We start from the raw sequence: 22,967 nt of genomic DNA, 5'->3' as shown, positions 1-22,967 counted from the left end.
AAGTGGCATCAATACAGCTTGGGGGGAGAGTGTTGCAGGCATCCTCAGGAGTTACACTGCTAGGACTTAGTGGCTGAGGAGACATGGAAGCTTCCTATGATAGCTGCCTACTCTTTACACTAATGCTGGCACTATCTGTATCTCTTTGTTTTCAGAGATGTGTTCCCCCAAGGTCTGCCTGATGAGTATGCCTTTGTCACAACTTTCCGGTTCCGGAAAACATCACGGAAAGAAGATTGGTACATCTGGCAAGTCATTGACCAGTATGGCATCCCACAGGTATAGGCAGTGCTGCCTGGCTCCAGGAAAAGTGCTCTGTCTTTCTCCCAGGAAATAATCTTGACCATTGTGTTTCCTGCAAGATGCTCAGTTCTGAGCCTAGAGAGAAGTGGGGTCTGGTGCATAGAGCCTCAAAGAGCCCATGGGTCCAGCTCCTTTTCCTTCCCTGGTTAGATCTTCTAAGGTTCAACATTCAGCTAGCGTTCTCTGACACTTTCTGTCTAACCAAGGAGATAAACACTTGCTCTGCTGTTTATGGAACCTTCTCTATTGGTGACCTCATAAAGTATTGGAAAAACATGGCTCAGGGTCAGGTGCACCTAGACCAAATATTGTGTCTCCCCTTTTCTTGGTGTGAATCACTGGGGTAGGACCGCCTGTGAGTCTTAGCTTCCTCGGCTTGAGAGTAAGAAATGAGAGTACTTACCATGAATACTTGGTGAATGAATAAGGTGTTAATAAAAGCATGCTTGCAAAGCATCCAGCACAGTTTAATGTATAGTAGAATCTGTCATGAGTAGATCTCATGTATAAAAGAAAATTGTCTTCAGTTCACTCACATGTGAAGTTTCAAACCCTGTAGAGAATTGGCTTTCAGTTCCATAGTTCCTCATCAGCACTTAGCCCAGTGAGGAGGAACAAACCTCAGAGCCAACATCATCAGCACAAGACATCAGCTCGATAGGAAAGCAGTGCCATGCTCTACTCTTGAGAAGCCCAGATCCACTTGTCCTCAGGGCTCAGAGGCCTGATCCTTGAACATTGCCATTTCATTGGAAATATGCATGGGTAGACCTTCTTATCTTTGCCTGGGAGAAACTCTTGGTTTTCATGTGGGGTTGAAACAAAACAAAAAGTTCTCCAAGTAATTGGCCTTCAACAATCGTGGACAGTTGTCTGAGACAACCTCCACCATCCACCTCTTATTCTCCATCTCTTAGACTACCTTCTTCTAAGTTCTTCTCTCCCATTCTGCCTATCTTCCTTTCCCCACCTCTTCTTATCCTAATTAAATGAGATGATGCCACCAAGATGGTAAGAGCATTGTGAGGAGAAGTGGACAATGCCCAGGGCAATCATCTGATAATTTTATTCCATTCTAACAGCATAGAGTAGAGTAAAGTAAGATAGAGTAGAAGAATAGAATAGAAAAATAGAATGAATAGAATAAAATAGAATGGAACAGGGCAGAATAGAATATAGAACAGACTCGACTTCTGTGGCCAGAGAAGACCTTAACATTGTTCACTGACACAAACCTGTGTGGTTCAAATGGTTCACAACTCTTAACGCACAACATCCTCTCATTTTACTGTAGATAGGCTGGTTTTACTAGTCTCATTGCAGGGGAAGAAATAGCCACAGAGAGGCTCAGGCAATGACCTGAGTTTGCACAGGTAATAAGAGCAGAAGTTAAGACTTGAACCCAAGCAGTTAAGGCCCAAGTCTGTCGCTTTGTTTAAGCCTGTCTGAGTCTGACAGCCCTGCTGAATAACTCACCCATAGTATCTGTGGTCACACAGACATACAAACTCATTTTCAGTGCTCAGTGCTAACCATGGAGGGATACAGTTTCCTATGTGTGGGAGACTGAAAGCATTGGCAGGCTTCTGTGTTCCTGCCTGCTGCCAATGTCTGTTAACCATAGATTTGCTTTTCCAATTTCTCTGGTCTGGCAGGGTGGAACTGGGCACCTGCCATGACATTCTTGTCAGGTGAATCCACACCACCTCCACAGTCTGGGTCTTTTCTTTCATGGCCTTTGCAGAGCTTCGTACTTCCTGTCTGCCATCACTGCTGCCCCTCCTCCTTCTGGATTGAACAGAGTTTAGCTATATCTTGGAAACAGAGCTGCCACAATTTGCTGATGCATCTGAGAGATGAAATGGACTCCGGGAGGTTGTGGAGCTAGTGTCTGTGGACACCCTTCTAGGGCCTGTGTTGGTTTCTTTTGTGCTAGAGACAGAAACATCAGGAGGGAAAGCCAAGTATTCGGGGATCTCCAAAGATCATTAGGGCCTTGACTGAGGTCTGCGAGACTACCCTGAAGAAGTAATAGGATTGTGTTCAATTGTGGAACAATTACCTCATATGTGCTGTACTGGGTGATTAGAGAGGAGACCCTTGTTTCAGCTGTCTATCATACCTGTAATAAGGATGCATGTGAGCCAATTAAAAAAAATCTGAGGCACCTCTTGGTTGTGTTGAAGGGAGGTTGAGCCAGATGGAGAACCTAGAAAACCAGGTCTGTGCTCTGAATACTCTGGCTAATTCTCTGGATTGCAGAGACAATTTAATTTATTCTCGGTGATTATCACCTTTCCATGTACTGATCTATTCATTGATTAACATCCTTTTCATGAATGCTACCACGTACCACACATTTTTCCCTAGCCTTGGCATTACAAAGATGAACAAAGGAGACGAGGTGTCTATTTACAATGATGGGAAAGTGGATTTAAGCAAACAGGTGTGCAGGTATGCCCAGTTACAAAATAAGATAACTTTATATGTTGACGTATTAATGTAAAGGCAAGTAAGTAGAAATCAATCAAAATGTCTGGGAAAGAGAAGAGTCTATTGGACTCCAACAGTATACATGTATTGGTGTGCTGGGGTTTTGTTGTTGTTGATTTGGTTTTGGTTTGTTTTTGTTGTTTTTATTGTTGGTTTGGTTTTTGTCAACTGGATATAAGCTTCAGTCATCTAGGAATAGGGAAGCCCAACTGAGAAAATGCCTCCATTAAGTTTGCCTGAAGGAAGTTCTTGATAAATGATTCATCTGGGAGGGTCAAGCCCTTGGTAGGTAGTTGTGGGTCATATAGGAAAACAAGCTGAGATAGCCCAAAACATAATTAGTAGGCAGCACTCCTCTGTGACCTTCAGTTCTTGCCTCCAAGTTTCTGTCCTGACTTCCCTCAGCGATGTTCTGGGACCTGGGAAATGTAAGATAAACTCTTTCTCCAAGTTGCTTTCCACCAAGAGACGGATCCTTGTTTTCAGCCATTTATCATAATATGTATGCAGATGAGCCAGTTAAAATCTGAGCTACCCCTTGGTTGTGTAGCAGGGAGTTGAGCCAGGTGCAGTACCTAGAAGACCAGGGCTGTTCTGTGAATACTCTTTATCAGAGCAATAGAAAGCAGACCACGATCATTAGAAAAGACTGCAGTTTTCTGTGATCTTACTTGCATAAGTTATTGTAATTAAGATTTAGACCAGAGCCTGGCATACATGTATACTTACTTTTGAACTCCCAGCAATCCTGTGACATAAATGCCAATATCAATACCATCTTACAAATGAAGAAACAGTGTAGAGAAGTTGAATAACCTGTCTGAGGTCACCAAGTGTTAAAACGACTTCCTGGTTTGGGATGACCAGGCACTATCTAACATGCTGAATTAACTAACTAACTAACTAAATGATGAGGTGCATAGAGTTACCTGTGGGGATGTGGGGATGTGGGGGAAGAGAAGCTGGAGCCAGCAAGAGTTTGCTGAGGCAAACCTGAATTAGCAACCACAGAAAGTGGCAGGCAGGAGGCTCTGAGGGCAGGTAAAGACTAATCTTAGTTAATGCCTTGTGTTCATGCACTGTCCAAGTCTGTACCCATTCACTGCTGCGGTCCTCACACCTGGCTTCCCTGTCACACAGTGTGTTTATCCTAGAAGGGAGGAAGTGAGAACATGGCTGAAAAGGATAACTATTCATCCCCAAAGAGCAAAGAAAAGTGACCTTCCTTGCAGTGGTAGCCTATGTGCAGCCACAGATCACTATGAAAATTGTCAATGTCCTTAAAAGGTTATGAGATAATTTTGTGTGAGGTTTGTTTGTTTTGTTTGTTTTGTTCTTGAACATGAACTTTGGAAGATGACACTATATTCTGGAGAAGTCAAACAGTTAGATAACCCTATGTGCTTGCCCTGTACCAGAAGATTGTGTGAAGGGTTGAGTGTGTAGTCAGGAGTGACTGGTTAGTCAAGGCCCACACCAATCTAGGGGGTTCGTTCTCTTAGAGCTTCAGTTGTGTCTTCTAGATGAGAGACAGGAGAGGTTATCCATCTGCTTGCAGCCTGGCACTTGACATTTATATTGAGTAGGGCAGGGTCTTAAGGGACCTAGAAGCTTGTGAGGATTTCTGATTGGTGCCATGCCTCAGTCCCTCTTTACTGGCATCTGGAAGTCTCACAGAAGCCCCAGTAGTCTCTTCACACACTGAATACCTAACCTCTGCTTAGTGCTGAGAGAGTCACAGTTGGATGTGTTGGTGTCCTAAAGACTGACTCTGCCCTCCACACTTCTGTCTATGCTTTGTTCTATGATGTTCAGGACATGTAGTAGATGTTCAAGGATTCTCTCTGTCTGTCTTCTTAGGTCTCTATCCGGCTGGATGGTGAGAACAAGGCAGTTGAGTACAATGCTGTGGGTGCCATGGAGGATGCTGTCCGTGTGGTCTTCCGAGGCCCCCAAGTTGATAACCTTTTTGACCGTGACTGGCACAAGATGGCTCTAAGCATCCAGGCCCAGAATGTGTCCCTCTACATTGACTGTATGCTGGTTCAGACGCTGCCCATTGAGGAGAGGGAGAACATCGACATCCAGGGCAAGACTGTGATTGGCAAACGTCTCTATGACAGCGTGCCCATTGATGTGAGTACCTGAGGGGCTCTTGAAGTAAGTGCCAGCGCCACCAGAGGGGACCTCAGACTCTAGATGCCTGTGTCCCCCATATCTGTAGTTCCAATTTATTATCTATTTGTGAATCATCATATGAACTTTCTGAGGAGAGAGGACTCTTATTCAGAAAGCAGCATGCTGGAGTGCAAGTTTCCCATTCATTCACTCACTCACTGACCCGTTCATTGTATATCCACTGAGATTCTTCTGTTTGCTAGGCTCTCTGCTGGACTTTGGTGACATTGGTGCCTTCAAGGGAGCACAAGATTGAGATACAAAACCAGTCCCTTTTAAGCATCATTGGATTTGTGTATGGTGAGGGCTCCTGGCTTGCCAAGAGACAACCATACTTTGACGAGTTCAGTCAAATATACATACACTCAATACACACAAATATGCAGAAGCACAAATCATATTCAGGTGCTGCCACACCATCCTGGGATGGATGAGCATAGAGAAGGCTTGCAGGCATAAATCCTGGATCTTTTCCATAGTAGCCTGGTCCTTCCAGGCCATATCATTAGCATCAGCAGAGCAGCAGCAGCACTAGAGGTCCCACTTGGTGCTTACTGCATGTTGGAGGTAATGCAGGCTCCATTGTGGTAGGTGCTGCTTCTTTGACTTTTGTACAGGCGTGCCTGTCTGATAGACTATAGGCGTCCAGTTATATTGAGTCTCAATAGAAAAAAAAAAAGAAATGTGAATTTAACAAACCCGGGATTTCTACGGAAGAAAGACTCATTGAGATCTTTCGGTGTGGTTAGGTAAATGACACAGTAGACACTGGAATCATGCATTATGGAATCTGATGGCTAGGTGTCCAAACTAAACAAGGTGCGGTAGCTGTGAGGGGGGAGTTGAGAGAGGTATGTGGGTAGCTTCCTAAAGGAGGCTAATTTATACATACAGGACAAAGGCTACAAGGTAGAACATGCCTGTTTGTGAGCAGCAGGGCCAGAGGATAGATGCTTGAAGCACAGGTAGCAGAGATGGGGAGGATGCAAGGCCAAGGCTGACTGGATATATCCTGGAAGTCAGCCCACAGGTGACACCTGGACAGAAAAAGCTGAAGTAGGCAAATCCTCTACCTGAGCAATCTCTGCTTATTCTAGAGAGGGGTACATGAGGAGGTGAAGGAGGGAGCCTGAGTGCTCAGAGCTCAGCCGGGGAAAGATAGGAGAGGCAGGAATCTTAGTTGGGTCAGTGTGCAGAGACAGCATGTGATTGTGGAGCTGGAATACAGTGGGATTCTTGGATAGTTAACTGCTGAGCTAGTGTGTTGCTGCTGGTGAGTTGCTAGTTAGCCAAACCCATGGAGGGAATAGAGAGAGGGTTGTTCCTAGGTGTAGGACCTAGGCTCTGAGGCTGGCATCTGCTGGAGAAACCCCAGACTCTGAGACTTTTCTCTGTCATTTTCCAGGTGTTCTAGGTTCCTCTTTCCCATTCTGCCTGTTTCTCTCAGGCCTCTGACTCTCTCCAGAGTCTCAGGAGAGTTTTTCATGGGCGGTGGAACCCAGAGATTCACTCTAACACATACCCTGCCTTTTGGTCTGTTCCCACTGGCCCTGTGTCTTAGTCAGGGTTTCTATTCCTTCACAAACATCATGAGCAAGAAGCAAGTTGGGGAGGAAAGGATTTATTCAGCTTACACTTCCACATTGCTTTTCAACATCAAAGGAAGTCAGGACTGGAACTTAAGCAGGTCAGAAAGCAGGAGCTGGTGCAGTGGTCATGGAGGGATGTTACTTACTGGCTTGCTTTCCCTGGCTTGCTCAGCTTACTTTCTTATAGAACCCAGGACCATCAGCCCAGGGATGACACCACCCACAATGGGCTGGGTCCTCCCTCCTTGATTACTAGTTGAGAAAATGCCTTACACCTGGATCTCATGGAGGCATTTCCTCAAGGGAGGCTCCTTTCTCTGTGTTAACTCCAGCTTGTGTCAAGTTGATACACAAAAGCAGCCAGTATACCCCACATCTGGATTAGCTGCCTTAAAGTGGCTCATAGAAGTACAAATGCAGGTATCAGTCTCCTGAACATTATCTGGCTGTTTCCTTCTGTTGTGAGACCAGCCAACCTTAGACCTACAGCCATGATTCAGTTTTTAAGTAAAGAACTAGAGAGAGCCTAGTGCTCTAATGTGGGGCAGTGTTGACCCTCCATTCTGGTTTGTGTATCCAGTGCAGAATGCAGGTGGCCTCTGGGCAGTGAGCCCTTATATGGTCACAGTAAACTCCGAGGTCCTCAGTCTATACAACATCATGTTGCCATCATGAGATATCACTTAGTGCCACTTAAGGAGGCAAAGTCAGCACAGAGATGGAAGGACATGCTCCAACTTGTAAATTCACAAGGGGAACAGTGGTCAGTGTCTCTGCTCAGAGCTTGTCATTTGTTCTGAGGTACCAGGTCTGGGTCCTACCCTGACCCTTGAATTTGGTCATCATAGTTAACCAGGAAGTGTCCCTGTGGGAACTTTAACTGGTTCCTTAAGTGGGGGACCTCCCATTCCCCTCCTTTCCTTCTATTAGTGAGAACATTTTGTTGGTATCTGACTCCAAGGAATCTTAGGCCTCTGATAGCCATCTGTAGCTGTGTTTTCATATTAAATGCTCAGAGGAATAGCCCAAATATTTTATATCCTTCAAATAGCACGGGCAAGGATACGTAGGGCTGTATGGTTTGGGGCCTTAGATATGGTGGGAAGAGGCCTCAGCCTGTGTAGGCTTCATGTGAGACAAGTACTGTAGCCTCTGAGTCCCTCAGTCCCCTCTCTAGCTCTATAACACATCTCATTGAAGGGCAAATGAAGGATCAGGGAACTGAGGTGTCTTCATGATAGGTGAGTTAAGCTAACCTTAGACTCAGCCAGGTGGGCCCTGGCTCATGGTCTCAACCGTTTGTCACCTGTTTCCAACCTACGCTAGCAAAGGGCTGTTAGATAAGCACCTGCATATGGGATAGGGTAGGAGGCTTGGAACCATGAGCTGACCCTGGAGATAGTCGAGCCCACAGCTGCTGCAGATTGAATTTAAATATGGCTCTGAGACAGGAATGGGGCCCAGCATAGAATGGGTAGAAATTCTGGGGCTTAGGAAGACAGTGAGCAGAAAGGATTAAGGTGCTTGGAGTAGCAGGTACCCAAGGCAGTGGTGGAATTTGGGGGCCCCTCCCAACTTCAATTTTCTGATGACTCAGCTGTGATCAGTGGAGCACAGTTAATGTAGAAAGCAGGCCATCTCCCGAAGACCAGCCTTGCTCAAAATCAAAAATATGCATTCTGTCAGTTTCTTCCTGTTCAAATTGTCTCAGCAGGAAATGAAATAGACATGAATAGATCTGCTCTTGTCCTGCTGAAGAGAATCAGGGGTTGTGAGGGCGTGTGCTTTAATGAGCACATGGTAGAAGCAGAGGGTTGAAGTCACACAGACCCCCAGCCCCACACAGGCAGAGCCCCTCCACTACCGGTTCTCCTTGCTAAAGGTTCTTCCTATGCCTGGGCCACATCTTGTGTCAGGGGCTGCTCTGGAACTGGGGACAAGAGAGAACAGACCTTCATCCCACAGTCCCCACAGTGATTTTATTGTTGTAAAGGAAAGGGGTTTTGGAGAAGGAAGTAAAAAAATACACAGTGGTGTTGCAAGCCAGTATTGTCTGGAGGATGGACAGGGTGAGCGGGAGTGATGAGCCTGAGCCTGAACAGGAGGAGGAAGGAGGAAACTGAGAGCAGCCTGCCTGTCAACAGTGGGTGGGAGGAGTCTTTCTGGGCAGTGGGACTGAGGGCAGAGTGCATAGGAAAGAGAGTGTACTGCTTGTCGAAGCTCGGGTCAGTTAAGAAAGGCGAGATGAAGGGTAAAAAAAAAAAGTATGGTGAATGGTGAACGGGAGCCTAGGCAGCAGCCAGAGTTTGCTGAATTTTATTTACTGTGTGACATCCTCAGCTAGAGCTCAAGGCAATGGTTCTGCAGGTCACTCCCTGACTGCAAGAGTCTGCAGCCCAGAAAGCAGACAGATTCCAGGGCTGTGATCGCTTTACAGCCTGCTGCCAGGTGCACAGGTTGTAGTGCAGAGAAATGTGGGGGGCAGGGGGGCTGGGCTAAGGCCACTGTCTATATACAGTGAGAGCATGCAAGGGCAGCTGTCTCTGGATGGCAATTGGGTACATAGACAATGCAGAGCCTCCCATGCAGCCCAGCAGTGCAGCCCAGGCTCAGAAGGATCCTAAGAGTTAAGTGGGCTGTCTGGTACCACGGAGATTCCAGCTCTTTCTTCTCTCCTCGTGTTGCTTTCCAGTTTGACCTGCAGCGGATTGTGATTTACTGTGACTCGCGACATGCAGAACTGGAGACTTGCTGTGACATCCCCTTGGGTCCGGTGAGCAGGCAGGCCAAGTGGGCTAGACATGGGTATAGCATATGGGGTGTGAGGTGTTCAGGGTTTGGGAATTAGCAACTGGGGCTAGGGTGGTCCTGGCCCCTCAGTGTGTGTGTGTGTGTGTGTGTGTGTGTGTGTGTGTGTGTGTGTGTGTGTGTGTGTGTGTGTGTGGATTCATGTTTTACTTAACCATTTACACATTGTGAGCTGGGGAAAACAAGTTAAAATGGGCCTCCAGCCAAGTGATATGACCCAGTTTCGGGGAAACATGGAAGGCAGAGATTGGAGGGTGCTATGAGGAGATCACAGTAGATTGATGCAGTCAGGGCTCAGGCAGACAGGAAGCCACCGCTTTGGGATAGGCAGTAAGATGGAGCAGTCAGGATGCTATAGGCCCCAGAAACGAGGTTGGACCCACTAGGGTCTGCTCCCCTCTGACCTCTCTATGCACTTCTCAAATTCCATCTACTCCCTGTTTCTCTACCAAATCCTAGTTCCAAGTTATGCTTGAAAGATGAGATTGGAATGGGACCTGCTCCCCAGGGCTGAAGGGTGAGCCCCATGTTCAGTGCCTGGCGGCCCAGGCTTGGGGGACGCCATAAGAACTTCAATATTGTGCTCCTCTCTGCACTCCTATAGTATGCAGGGGCTGGGGTCATGGGGGTATCTGGATAACGGTGTGGAGAGAGAGAAGGAGAAGGAAGGAAGGAAGGGGTCAGTGGGAGCTGAGAAACTATAGGAATAGTAGGAAGAGGAGGGTAAGGATTGAGAGCATTTGTAAGATGCTTATCCCTAGGTTATCTGATTCACTCTGTATCAGAAACTCATAAGGGAGACACCCTTGACTCCATCCTATGTGGTGAACACTGGGGCCAATGTAGTTAAGTGGTTCTTCCAGGTTGATGAGGCGGCCAGTGTCTAGAGCTTGGCTGCCTAGCCTATCCATGGTAAGGCCTTCAGAGAGCCATAGACCTGCTGTCAGGTGTGTCCTGTTGATTCATGTGTGCTCGGAAGCCTCTAGGTTTTCTTTCCATGCCCAGTTCCTTCACAGTCCCAGAGATTGTGATCCTCACCAGGACTCAGTCAGATTCTGACTCGTTGACCTTTTCTTCCAGTGTCAGGTGACTGTCGTGACAGAGCCGCCACCTGCGCCTCCACAGCTGCCCACACCTGGTAGCGAACAGATTGGGTTCTTGAAGACCATCAACTGCTCCTGCCCAGCTGGAGAAAAGGTAGCTCACCCTACGTTCCACAGTCTGCCCGCAGTTCCCAGCCTGTAGCCTCTGAGCCGAGTGCAGCCGGCAAGGTTGGTTGGCAGGACTGCTCTGACAGCGAAGCAAAGTGGGAGCTTCCCACCACACCCGGTCTCCCAGACCTGGATAATGCCAGGCTCGCAGTGACTTTCAGAACCCCATTGTGTTCCTTGGAATGTCTTGTTTCTTCGCTTTTTTACAACACTGGGAAGGGAGGTTCTCCAGCTTAGATGTAATTAATGTTTTCCTGCAGCTAACCATCAGTTACGGGGCTCTCTCTGGCTGTTACTGACACCATCCCCATTTTTGCTGTTTCCTTTCCTTAGCCACACTCCCTAATCTTAATATGTGTCATTATGTGTGTGGGGTGCACGTACATGTTTATGAATAAGGGTTTGGCATCATTTTGTATTTTGGAACGTGCTTCATGCTTGTGAAAATCATACCTCTATTCCACTCAACACATTTATTTAAATTCTTGGTTTGTAACCAAGGCTTTCATTTTCCTTTTTCTCTATAGACCTTTCACACACACACACACACACACACACACACACACACACACACACACACACACACGAGGTTGGCAAGGAAAGGAACAGAAATGTCTGGGGATAGTCTGTCTGGACTGGTACCCCCTGTGTCTTAATCCAGCACATGTGGTTGTCCCCTTCTGCATGGTGCCAGCACACATGACAGACTGTGAGGTTCTTCCCAGTTCTAGCGACACCCAGACCCAAGTGAATGAGAGATAAAGGTAACTACTGGATCAGACGCTTTGGATATCTAAGCAGCAGTGATACATCTGGCAGATATGCAGTCCCTCCCCACCCCCATTATCTTCACACATTTCATCCCTTCTTGTTCTATGCAGAGTTAGGCTCTTGGGAAGACCTGGGTCACTGAGGAACTTCTAGTCAAGTGAGCCTGCCATATAACTGGTTCAACTTGCCAAACGCCAGTGACACTCTGAGCATGGAATGTTTTCAGGCTGTAGGTGACATTAGGATGTGCCATGCCCAGTGCCCAGATTAGAGAAGAAGCAGTCAGGAAAAGGAAGTGGGATCAGCACATTTGGGCTAGGTAACTGCTCTTTGAGCTGCACACTCAGGCTCAGGCTGCCTCAGCCTGTGCACAAATCCATCCCACATGCCAGCGAAGTCTCAAGCAGCTGCCTGAATCAACATTGTCCCGAGTCCTGCCTTCAATTGGAGCTTCTGTGGGAAACGGTGGGAGCCGGGGTGGGGGGAGTATTTGCTCTTCTGCCACTGTATATGGATAGGAGGTACAACCGAACCCACCCTCCCCAGTCAAGTGCTTCCTCCTGGATCCATGTGGTCACTGCTTCTCATCCCAATAGGCTTCTCATTTGTCACTCTTCTCCCACTGTCTAACTCACCAGTGCCTGGCTCTCCACTGTTCTCCTTGGCATGCTTTAAGGATTCCTGTCCACTACTTCCACTCCTAAGTGGTCCATGCCACACCCTCAGTGCTTCTAATCTAATGTCACAGCCTCCCTCTCAGTTCCCACATCAGATAAAAACTGCTGGTTTCTTAGGTGAGCCTTCATCTCGATCACCTTTGACCATTTGAAGATATCGTGCTTTCTGCCTGAAACATTTTTCCTTGCCCTGAACAGCTTTTTCCCTAGCTGGTACCTGTTCTTTGTCTAAAGCACACGCAGCGATTCTTTACTGAGTATGATTGTTGTCTATGATTTCCCTCTGTGCTTCCTTCCTTCCCTTGCCATTCACCCCTTCCAATTCTATAACTATCCAGAATCTTCTTTTCTAAGATAAGTCCATTTTCCATCCTGAGGCTTTAATATACTACAACTGTGGCCACTGTGGACTGATAAAATATCCTTGATTTTTCTTTTATACAGCCCTAAGTTCCAGTTGACAGAGATTGAATATTACCTGTGTCATGGCAACTACTGCACATCTTGACACAGGGGTGGCTATTGAATAGTGGTTGAATTGATGGATAAATAGTCTGGAAAGATGGATGGCTAATAAGATTGACAGAAAGGGGTGATGAGCAAAGGCATACATACTCACATTCCCTTCTCAGAATGAGGCTCTACTGATTAAGCTTTTCAGTTCTTGCAATCTCAGCCTCGTATTCTAGGTGCCATCACCCAATAACCTATTCGTATCATCAGTCCTAGTTCCTGGCTATAGACAATAAACACCTGCTATGTTCTTCATGCTGAGTTGCACAATGAGATTTTAGGACCAACAGAATATGGCCTTTGCAAGTCTTGGTCTGTTGACTGGTTAGGGTGAGAACCCTGAGACCTGGGTCACCCTAGAGAGCTAACCATCTTTGTAGGAAGAGATGAACAAGAAGACCTACTCACTCTACCTGGGAAATAGGCCACGTGAGGGAGCTAACTGTCTACCAGTGAATCGACTGTGGCTCCTCCCTTCTGCATTTGTGTGTCTGTCAGAACTTGGTATGAGACCTGAGAAGTTACAGTCCTCTTGCTGGGGCAAAGCTCTGGCTATAGGCACTTTATTTCTAGCTTTTTAGTGCTGTCAGCTATCCTTTTGGATCCCCGTTTACATCTTTGTAATTTGTCATGGTAATGGACATGGACAACGTCCATTCTAATGGACACAAAAGTGTTCGTATTCATTGACATATGTTGAGGACTCGTGATTGCTCTGAAGAAAATGGAACCCTATGAATATAGTCATGCTGATCATTCATTATTGTCACTTTGGAAGAGGGGACCTCCATTGAGGAACTGCCTCTGTTAGACTGGCCATTGGGCATGTGTATGGAGCAGTGTCTTGATTGATGACTCATGTTGCTTGATAATTGATGTGGCAGGGAAGATAAAGGGCAAGAGAGATGACCCAGTGGTTAAGACCGCTGGCTACTCTTCCAGAGGTCCAGGGTATGATTCTAAGCATCCTTATGGTGGATCACAACCATCTGTAACTCCAGTCCCAGGGTGGGTAACACCTTCTTCTGGCTTCTGTTACTACCAGGGACATATGTGGTACAGAGACTCACCTGAGGGCAAAACACCCTTGGAAAATAAAACGAATGAATGAATAAAACAAGCAGAATAAGCCAGGAGGGACAAGCTATATCCCATCATGATCCTGCTTCAGTTACTTCCTTCAGGGTTGTGTTCTTGCCATGACTTCCTGCACTGATGGTCTGTAACCTGGAAGTATAAGGTGAAATGAGCAGTTTTCTTCCAGTTCTTTTTGTCAGGGTGTTTATGTTTTTTATCATAGCAACAGAAAAGCAAACTAGAACAAGAATAAGAGTATTGCTCTTAGTGACAGGATCAGGTGCAAACGGCCTAGTATTATATTGTAATCATTATTTATAAGAACCATGTGTTTGTCCTCAGTTTGGTACTATTACAGGTGGCCACAACATGTGGAACATGTATAAACACACTAACAAGATCTTTCACATATTTTAAAAGTTGAATTCAGTTTATGTCTAGAAATTGCTTTAGACATGTCATGTTTCATATTTTAGTGCTGTGTTAGGGTTTTATTGCTGTGAACAGACACTATGACCAGTGCTACTCTTATAAAGACAACATCTAATTGGGATTAGCTGACAGGTTCAGAGGTTCAGTCCAGTATCATGAAGGCGGGAGTATGGCAGCATCCAGGCAGGCATGGTGCAAGAAGACCTGAGATTTCTACACCTTGTTCTGAAGGCAGACAGGAGAAGACTGGCTTCCAGAGAGCTAGGATTAGGATCATAAAGCCCACACCCATAATAACACACTTTCTCTAACAAGGCCACACCCACTCCAACAAGGCCACACCTCCTCATAGTGCCACTCCCTGGGCCAAGCATATTCAAACCATCCCAAGTGCAATGGTAACTGGTATCACTATTTTCTTTATAATTTAAGTTTATACATTCAGATAAAATAATAACCCCTAAAATTACTTTGCTCTTATTCATTTATATTGTCCATTGATATATCATCTATTTATAAGGTACAAACTGATGCTTTAATTGTCTCTTCTGTGTGGAATGGCAAATCAAGATAAAGAACAAATCAGTCTCCTCAAATATCTATAATTTATTTCCATCTAAATAAAGCTCTGTCCCTCTGGCCCATGCACTCTCCTTACTTCCCAGCCTAGAACCTCTGTTCTACTCTCCAATTCGTGTGTGTGATCTTTTAAGCTCCTGTTAATGAATGAGGACATAGACTATTTCTCTGACCTGTTTTTGACTGTGTTTATACTGTTGACCCCACCCCCACCCCCCAACCCACTCCCTACCCCCGTGGCTGCACTAGGGTATCATGGTGAAAGTTATCCCCATAGGTTTGCATTTGGAGAGCAGGATTCAGATGTCATCAATTTTATGCTCACTCTTGGACCAACCTGCCTTCGCATAAGACTAGTTTTAAAGCCCATGGAATGGTAATTAACTTATATGAAATATGAGAAAAATTAACTTATGACCTTTTACTGTTTCTTCTTGTCTTTCTCCCTGCAGGGTGAGAGGGGCTTTGCTGGCCCTGTGGGACTCCCTGGTCAGAAGGTCAGTACCTGCATGGTGTAGTGTTCTTTGCTTTAACCTCCATGGAATCATGGCAGGTGTGTGTTAGATCACTGCCCTAACCTTGGAGCTGGTTCCAATGCAGTATAAGAACAAATGACATGAAGTTCCAGCTGTGAGGCTCTGACCTGCCCAGAGCTGCACCTCTCAGTGTGAAAATGTATAGAAAGGAAGGCAACATGGCCCTACAACTCATGTGCTCCTACAGGCTTTCCACAGTTAGTTAGTTCTGCACTAATCCTTGCAAGTTGATTGGTTCCAGAAGTATTTAAGATGTGGGAGTTAGGCATTATTAAAATTGTGTAAACTGTATAAGTTTCTCGTGCCCCAAGTTCCTTGGTTGCAAGCAGCCTTTTACTCCTCCCTCCTTCCCTAGCAAGCTACCTTCTCCATCACTGTTTTAGTCTTGGAACACTGATGGATGAGAGGTCACTGCATGGGGGGGGGTCTTCTTTGCTTTTGCACAATTAATACCTTGTATGTATATATGTATCTGTGAATCTGTGTATGTATGTATGTATGTATGTATATATATATATATATATATGTATGTATGTATGTATGTAGGCAGACATGGAGATGGCTATGCTGTCTGTTTGCTCCTCCTGTTCCTGCATCCTCCATCTATGCGTAGAGTTCACTCATCATATCTGAATACAACACTTTTCTCCTCTCCATGCCACCTACCCCTTCCCATGATAACTTGGCCTCTCTGTCTCTCATTCTTACTGCTTCCTGTCTTTCTTGGTTTTGAATTTATATGCCGTGGTATTAGTACTCACCTTCTCCGCAGCAGGCTGGCACCAGGGTAAAGGGTTGCTGTCTCATTTATACAAAGGCTCTGTATGCAAATGCTCAAGTCTGGCAGGGCCTGTGATTTGTGAGCAAATTCAAGGAATATGAGGGAATTAGACTGCAGGGCTTCTCTCCCTTCCAAGGCAGGATAGGTGACCTCACGGTACAGTCATCCACGATGACTTCAGGATATCGATATCTTCAGTTCTTTTAGGGAACTGGGGCAAGGTTGGCTGTGAGTAGGCTGTGATGACAGCAGTCTAGGAGAGCTTGGGGAGGATATGACCTAATGCTCCTTTTGCTTTTAACCTTCTAGGGAGATGCAGGACCCATTGGACTAATGGGAGCTCCTGGACCCAAGGGAGAGAAAGGAGACAGTGTAAGTTAGAGATTGCTTTTCTATATCGATGGGCCACATGGCTGGTGTAGGAAGCCCAGTGTTCCCACTTGGATCCAACCTGGTCATATTGATCAGCAAATGTGGACTGACAGCCTGGTGAATGCAGATACTAAGTGCATCCAATTTGTGGGATGAAGCCCCTCTCTTCTGTACCTGCTGGATTTGATCATAGTGCTCTTTTACTTTGCCTCTCATTCTATCTCATTCTATCTGCAAAGTTCTGTTCTTCCAAAGTTGTGCCCTTGTGATGCCTGAAGCCAGTCACTTTTTAGTGTCCCCTACACTCTGGACATCTTACATGCTTATTCTAATGGATATAAATCTACTTTTGTCAATAATATCATTATTAACCAGTGTATTAAGTAGATAAACTAAAAAGCAGATTTTCAGGCAGGATGTAAAATGTCTGATTACCATCCTGTCTAGAGGAGATATACTTTATATTCAAGAGTATAAACAGGTAACTGGGAGTGTGGCTCAGTAGAAGAGTGCTTGCCTAGCAGACACAAGGCTCTGAGTTCTATCCCCAGTAAGAGTGCATACATATGCACTCAAACACACACACACACACACACACACACACACACAAATACACACATACTCACACACACAGACACTCACAACACAAATACACATGTTCATACACACATAAATACACATACACATGGCACCGCACACAAGGAGGATGGGGGATTGAAATATACATGTTTAATATGGAAAACAAACCATTAGGATGATCGTAGCTTTATCAGACAAAATGGACTTTAGGACAGAACATTTCATAAAAGGAGGTAGTTTTGGATAGAAAAGTCAGTTCTTTAAGTTTTCTTTAAGGCATGTAACAGTAAACATAAGCAACTGATAAACAGGGCCTCAACATGCATAACATACAATTGGTAGAGTTTGAAGGAGAAATAGACAATCCATAGCAGTGGCTATAACCTCGCATATCTACAATGTTAAATTATTGGGAAACTGCATGAGAAGACACTCATGAGAACCCACAGTGAGTGACAGCCCCATCTTGTTCAGAGGTGGCAGGCAGAGTTGATGTGATAACAGTCCAGTTGCTTGAACCTTCAGGTGATGCCACACCACATCGATGCTCCCTCATTAACCCTGTGCCTTCTGCTTTTCTTCTGTAGGGGAGAGGACCCTTCATCCAGGGAGGAAAGGGTGAGAAGGTGAGCCTCCTTTTATTGCTTTTCTCCAAGGCTCAGGGGTGGGTTTGTGAGAAGTATGTGTAACTATGTTACCTTTCCATAGATTCAAGTGGGGAGAGGAAGCCCCTTGTCTGCCTTCGGTGTGTCCCCTGAGTTAGGTGGTAGAAGCAAATACAGACACAGCAGAAGGGAAGAGCAGGCTGAGTCAGAAAATGGTGGTTGTGAAAAAATGAGGAACAGGGACAGAATGTCCTGAGGTCCCATAGAACAGTCTATTGGAAAATAGGCAACTCTAGCAGAACTTGAGAAAAGTGGCCTGGTCAGGACGCCCCAGTCGAGTGGAGGAGGGCTTGCTTCATATGAATCTGGCTTACAGTGCTTTGGGCAAAGAATAACTCTTGGTACTCAGCTGAATGGGGACAAAGTCAGAAAAACTACTTGACAAACAGAGATAGGACATCAGATACCAAAACACATTTAGGCTTCATGCACTGTGGTAGAGAATGAGTGAAAAGTCTGTGTGGTCAGGAGGCTGAGGATGCTCAGATAGCAAGAACAGAGATCAGAGAGGGGAATGCTCAGAGAAATCTGGAAATGAGTCAAAGGATGACTTAAAGGGGGTGGTGCTGAGGAATAGAGCTGACATGTTGGGATTGGTCAGACAGAGGGCTGGAGGAGAGTGTGTGCTCCTGACTCAGAGTAATTCATCTGTGTGTGAATGCTATGGTTATACATGTGAGAAAGAGAAAATACATTGAAATCAACCATATAAAATAACTATCCATAATTAATGTTGAAGGCAACATCCAGACATTGCTGATAGCACTTGGGACCAGTTGGACTCAGTAACCTCATCCCTCGTAAAACGCTGTTAAGACTTCTATAACACATGCTTTTCCTATCTCAGTGATGCTTTTTGTGCTGTTGAATAAATACAGAACAAAGCCCTGTGTTAGGAACAGGCACAGACACAGACAGTTTCATTAGACAGCAGTCAGACAGGCAAAGATTCAGATTAATACAATAGATAGGAGATGGCAGAAGAGAGAGAGAGAGAGAGAGAGAGAGAGAGAGAGAGAGAGAGAGAGAGAGAGAGAGAGAGAGAGAGAGAGACAGAGACAGAGACAGAGACACAGAGAGACACACAGAGAGAGACAGAGAAAGACAGAGAGAGACAGAGACAGAGACAGAGAGAAATCAAATGTAGGCTTAGTCAGTCTTAGTTGTTACTCCATGGAGAAGTGGTTTTCTTTCCCTTAATGTAGCACTGACACATCATTGGTGACTCCAAGCTTGTTACTAATGTGTTCAAAATGATGCAATTGCCCTTGAGAGCATCTGTGAGACTTCACAGTGTACATGTGTGTCACTGATGCCATTGGAGCTCTGGCTCTTATGGGGCCAGATACTATGCTGCTGTGCCCTGGGATGGGTTATATCATCCCTTGGCATAGGGATGGTTGTGTCATACAGGACTTGATCTATGAGACTGTGAAGAGATGTTAAAGGAGAGCCCATTGGTACTTTTCTTTCTGCATTTACCCTAAGACGCATTAAGAAATGTATGCTTATAAACCCAAACAGACGTCATTCAGGAGACTAGAAATGTGTGAATAATGTATATATGCAACAAGAAACAAATGATGATGCAGGAAACATGGCATGAAAATTACACATAAATAATGCAGTCGACCCCCACAGTGCAAAATACTGACTGGGAAAATAAGAAATGCATACAAGCAGAGTATTCTTCCACTTTTCAAAACTTTGTAAAACATGTGTAACCTAGGTGGTGAAGGGGGAAGAGAAATGAATGCAGTACCTGCCCCCTAAGTATCAAGGAGAGTGGGAAGAGGTAAGGATAAGTGTCTGGGAAATATCACAAACCAAGCTTGGACATGCAGTTGAGTAATCACTGCTACTTGGAAAGCTAAGCTTGAAGCCAGCCTGAGCAACATAGACCCCTGTTCTCGTTCTCTCTCTCTCTCTCTCTCTCTCTCTCTCTCTCTCTCTCTCTCTCTCTGTGTGTGTCTGTCTCTCTGTGTCTTTGTCTCTATCTCTATCTATCTATCTATCTATCTATCTATCTATCTATCTATCTATCTATCTATCCATATGCCTAGCATGCCTAAGGCTCTGATTTTTATCTTTTGTGTGCACACAAAACAGTACACACACACACACACACAAACACACACACAGAGGCAGTCACTATGATCACTGTGTGGTTAATGTGACATTCAGTATCTAAAGGGACATTCTCACTTGACCCTGCTGTGATTAGAGGGGACCATGTCAGTGTGCCAGTGACATATAGGTCTATGTTCATGCTGTTACTTCTCTGATCCCAACACGGCACACCCACCTTTGCCTGTCCCCACTGTAAAAGAACGGGCCCTTTTGGCCTAATACAGTCACCCTGAGGGTATTGTCAAGCAGGCCCTCTTTGAAGCTGCCAAATGAGAAGAGTTCATGGACAAAAGGCTGTAAAGTGGGATGGGGAATGAAGACATAGCCCTGCCATGCATTGATGCCTTTTGGATGCCTCCCTTCTAGAATAGCGGCCAGAGATGAGTTTCCCAAATCATACATTACTTATCCATACCAGAGGCATTTATGTTTGGATATTTGCTCCCTCAAAATCCCACATTTCAAAGTCCTCCTTGGAATATGATGACGTAAGAATAAAAACTTTATGAGTAGAATTAGTGTCCTTTTGATAGGGCTCCAAGGGAGACCCTTTTATACCTTCTGTCATACACATGGATAAGCAAGAAAGTGTCCTCCAGGAATCAGCAGGTGGCCTTCACGAGATGGTGAATCTTGCCAGATCATGACCTTGGGCCTGCAGCATACTAGACTGTTTGAAACAGCTTACTTTTATTTCTAAATTCTCCAGTGGGGTGTCTCAAAGAAGGAGTATCTGAGGAAGGGAAATCACAAGATACAGCAAGGAATAATGGGTATATATTTAATTTGCTTTTTCTCTTTAGTAGTAGAAGGTATTGTTAGCGTGAGCAGGTGTACAGAAAGCAGATCTTTTGACTAATGTGATGGTTTTGTGTAGAATACTGATTGGGTTTATCTGGAGACACAGTGATATATAACGGGAAAACTGACATCACCCCTTAACTAGCCTTTTAATACAATCTGGCGCTTAGCTTTCAAACATTCTGAGGAGGCTAGACTCTGTCCAAGTTCATAGGGCTGGTAGGTTATTGTACTGAGGTTGGGCATATCTGGTACATGCACGGCCATTCACTGTCCCTTTCTGAATGAAATGTTGGTAGCTGGGAGTTCTTGACCCTTGAAACTGCTCTGTATGTAAATCAGTTTATTTTACATGATGATGCCCCATTGTAGAGCTTTTGATGAGGAAGACAAAATGGCATTTATGTTGGCACATATGTGACTTGGAAGGTGAATTAGTGTCATCTTCTTGCTCTATTCTTAGCTGGCTTGATTGACATGCCAAAGTCCCTGTTTGTGCTTGTGCATTAATGTGCATTATATGATTATTGAGTTGGACAACTATGGCAAAGTTTCTCCTCCCTTTTTACAAAAATTAAAAGGGTTTAGGAGAGAATTTTATTTGTTTATATGCCTTCACCTAGCCTTGCATGCTGAGGGTAAATACTGAAAGAATAAGCCTTAGTACTTTAGGAACTGTCTGTGGTGCTGAAGGGCACCTTGCATGACATTTGGGTTCAAGAATCTCAAAGCCTGGGGCTGAGAAGGAAGAGGGAAGCCATCAATATTTCTTCTCTCTTCATGGGACACTCAGCTGCTTGCAAAGTCATAAGACAAAGAGCTTCAAACCAGAGGTTGAAGCCTACATGGGAAAGGTACATATTGGATTACTAGACTGTGTTCTGTCAGGCCAAGTGGGAGGACCCTAGGCACAGACTTACTGAATCCAGACCTTAGCTCAGACACTTAACAGCTGCATGACAAGAGACCATGACTTCATCTCTCTAATCCTGGCTTTTCTCCTCTGTGGCTTGGCAAACACAGTAATACTAGAACCAGATGGGTTTTTGCAAGGATTAAATGAACTAATGAAAATAAATTACTTATATTTGTGAAAAGAGCTTTTGAGCATTACATATAATTACTCTTACACCAGCAGTGTTCCGTCTTTAATGCCAAATGACATCTTTTTTTTTTACACCCTTGGCACTAATTAGTTGTTATTCTAGGAGGTTGGCAGCTGCAGAATGTCAGAACTCTCCTGTGTCCCTCCTGCTCGGAGGAAGAGTTCTGCAGCATCTAAGACCCCAGAAATCTGACAAAGTAAACACTGAAAGGATCTCATAGGTGCCAGTGTAAAGGCACCTTCCCCACAATTCACATGATACCTAAGAGTAATAGCAGCGTCAACAGTTTATAACCTCTTACTGCCTCCCAGGGTTCTAACACACACCATTTAGCTTAACTTTTGAGATAGACATTCTTTTCCTTATTTTACAGTGAGTCTTAGAACTGGTGACTTTACCAGTGTATGTGATGGAGCTTGGGTGTGAGACCACGCTGTCTCATAGTCCATAGTCTTATACACTCCATAGTCTGCATTTGTCTGTGCCTAAGCCAGTAAAGAGCAACCTTGGAGATTTATTAAACCAACTAGCCAGATCCTGAAGTATCCTGTTCATTAAGACTGCTGTAGGTGAGAGAACGTGTCTGCTTAATCGAGTTCCACTGCTAGAACTGGCCCGGGATGCTCTCACTTTGAGGGCCTCTGTCTAGAATGTTCCTAGTACTTTTCTCAGAGGCTTGGCTTGGCGTACTTGCTGCCAGATAGATGAATTATCACACTGGTACAGTTTCCCTAGCTTGGGGCATGGCAGTCAACTCTCCGATAGAGCCAGAGACATCTGCTATCTGGTAATTACACTTGCTCCATGAAGTGCCAAAGTCCCTGAGGCTTGGGATGCTGACAAGTGGGTATCGGTCTTACTAGATGTTGTCTTTTGTGTAATCATGGGACAGAGAAGTCAAAGCCTAGACTTGGGATCAAAACTACAGATTTGAGTCAGAAGTTTAGGCATGAAATTGGGAAAATCCTTTTCCTAGATGCCTTGGTTGTCTTCTTGCAATGGATGCATGTGCACTGTTCTTTGCAATTTTTTGAACAAACAAAGTGATGATTTCCTTTTAATAAATAAAATATACAGGCTTAGAAAGCTCACCCCAAATGTCAGTAGAACCTTACTTGGTTTGAATTGTCCTACTTTGAAAGCATTACCTGGCCACTCTTGAGTCAAAATTACATTCCTTCCTGAATCATGCCTTTTGCAGTAGATAGAGTGAAGACATAGGAGGGAAAATACTTTAGTTCAATAATGCTGCTAAAGCCAAAAACCAAGGATGGGATAAATTTTAATTTGTTCTTTGAAAATCTTATATATGTATACAATGTGTGTTGATCATATCCACTCCTCCCAGGACCATCCTGTCACATTT

The 22,967-nt window shown here is 44.9% G+C and overlaps 1 protein-coding gene across 1 annotated transcript in view; it reads left to right on the top strand.

Moving 5' to 3' along the window:
- The window catches only part of Col22a1 (collagen type XXII alpha 1 chain), a 208,664-nt gene that overhangs the window by 32,234 nt on the left and 153,463 nt on the right, over positions 1–22,967 (top strand). The window contains exons 5-11 of the mRNA XM_032890864.1: positions 156–279; positions 4,657–4,932; positions 9,256–9,336; positions 10,452–10,568; positions 15,084–15,128; positions 16,258–16,320; positions 17,487–17,525. Of these exons, the coding sequence (XP_032746755.1) occupies positions 156–279; positions 4,657–4,932; positions 9,256–9,336; positions 10,452–10,568; positions 15,084–15,128; positions 16,258–16,320; positions 17,487–17,525 (745 nt within the window). The remainder of the gene's footprint in view (positions 1–155; positions 280–4,656; positions 4,933–9,255; positions 9,337–10,451; positions 10,569–15,083; positions 15,129–16,257; positions 16,321–17,486; positions 17,526–22,967) is intronic.

This window comes from Rattus rattus, chromosome 1 (genome assembly GCF_011064425.1).
Source record: "Rattus rattus isolate New Zealand chromosome 1, Rrattus_CSIRO_v1, whole genome shotgun sequence".
Taxonomy (NCBI): domain Eukaryota; kingdom Metazoa; phylum Chordata; class Mammalia; order Rodentia; family Muridae; genus Rattus; species Rattus rattus.
This window is presented reverse-complemented; position numbering and strand designations above follow the sequence as displayed.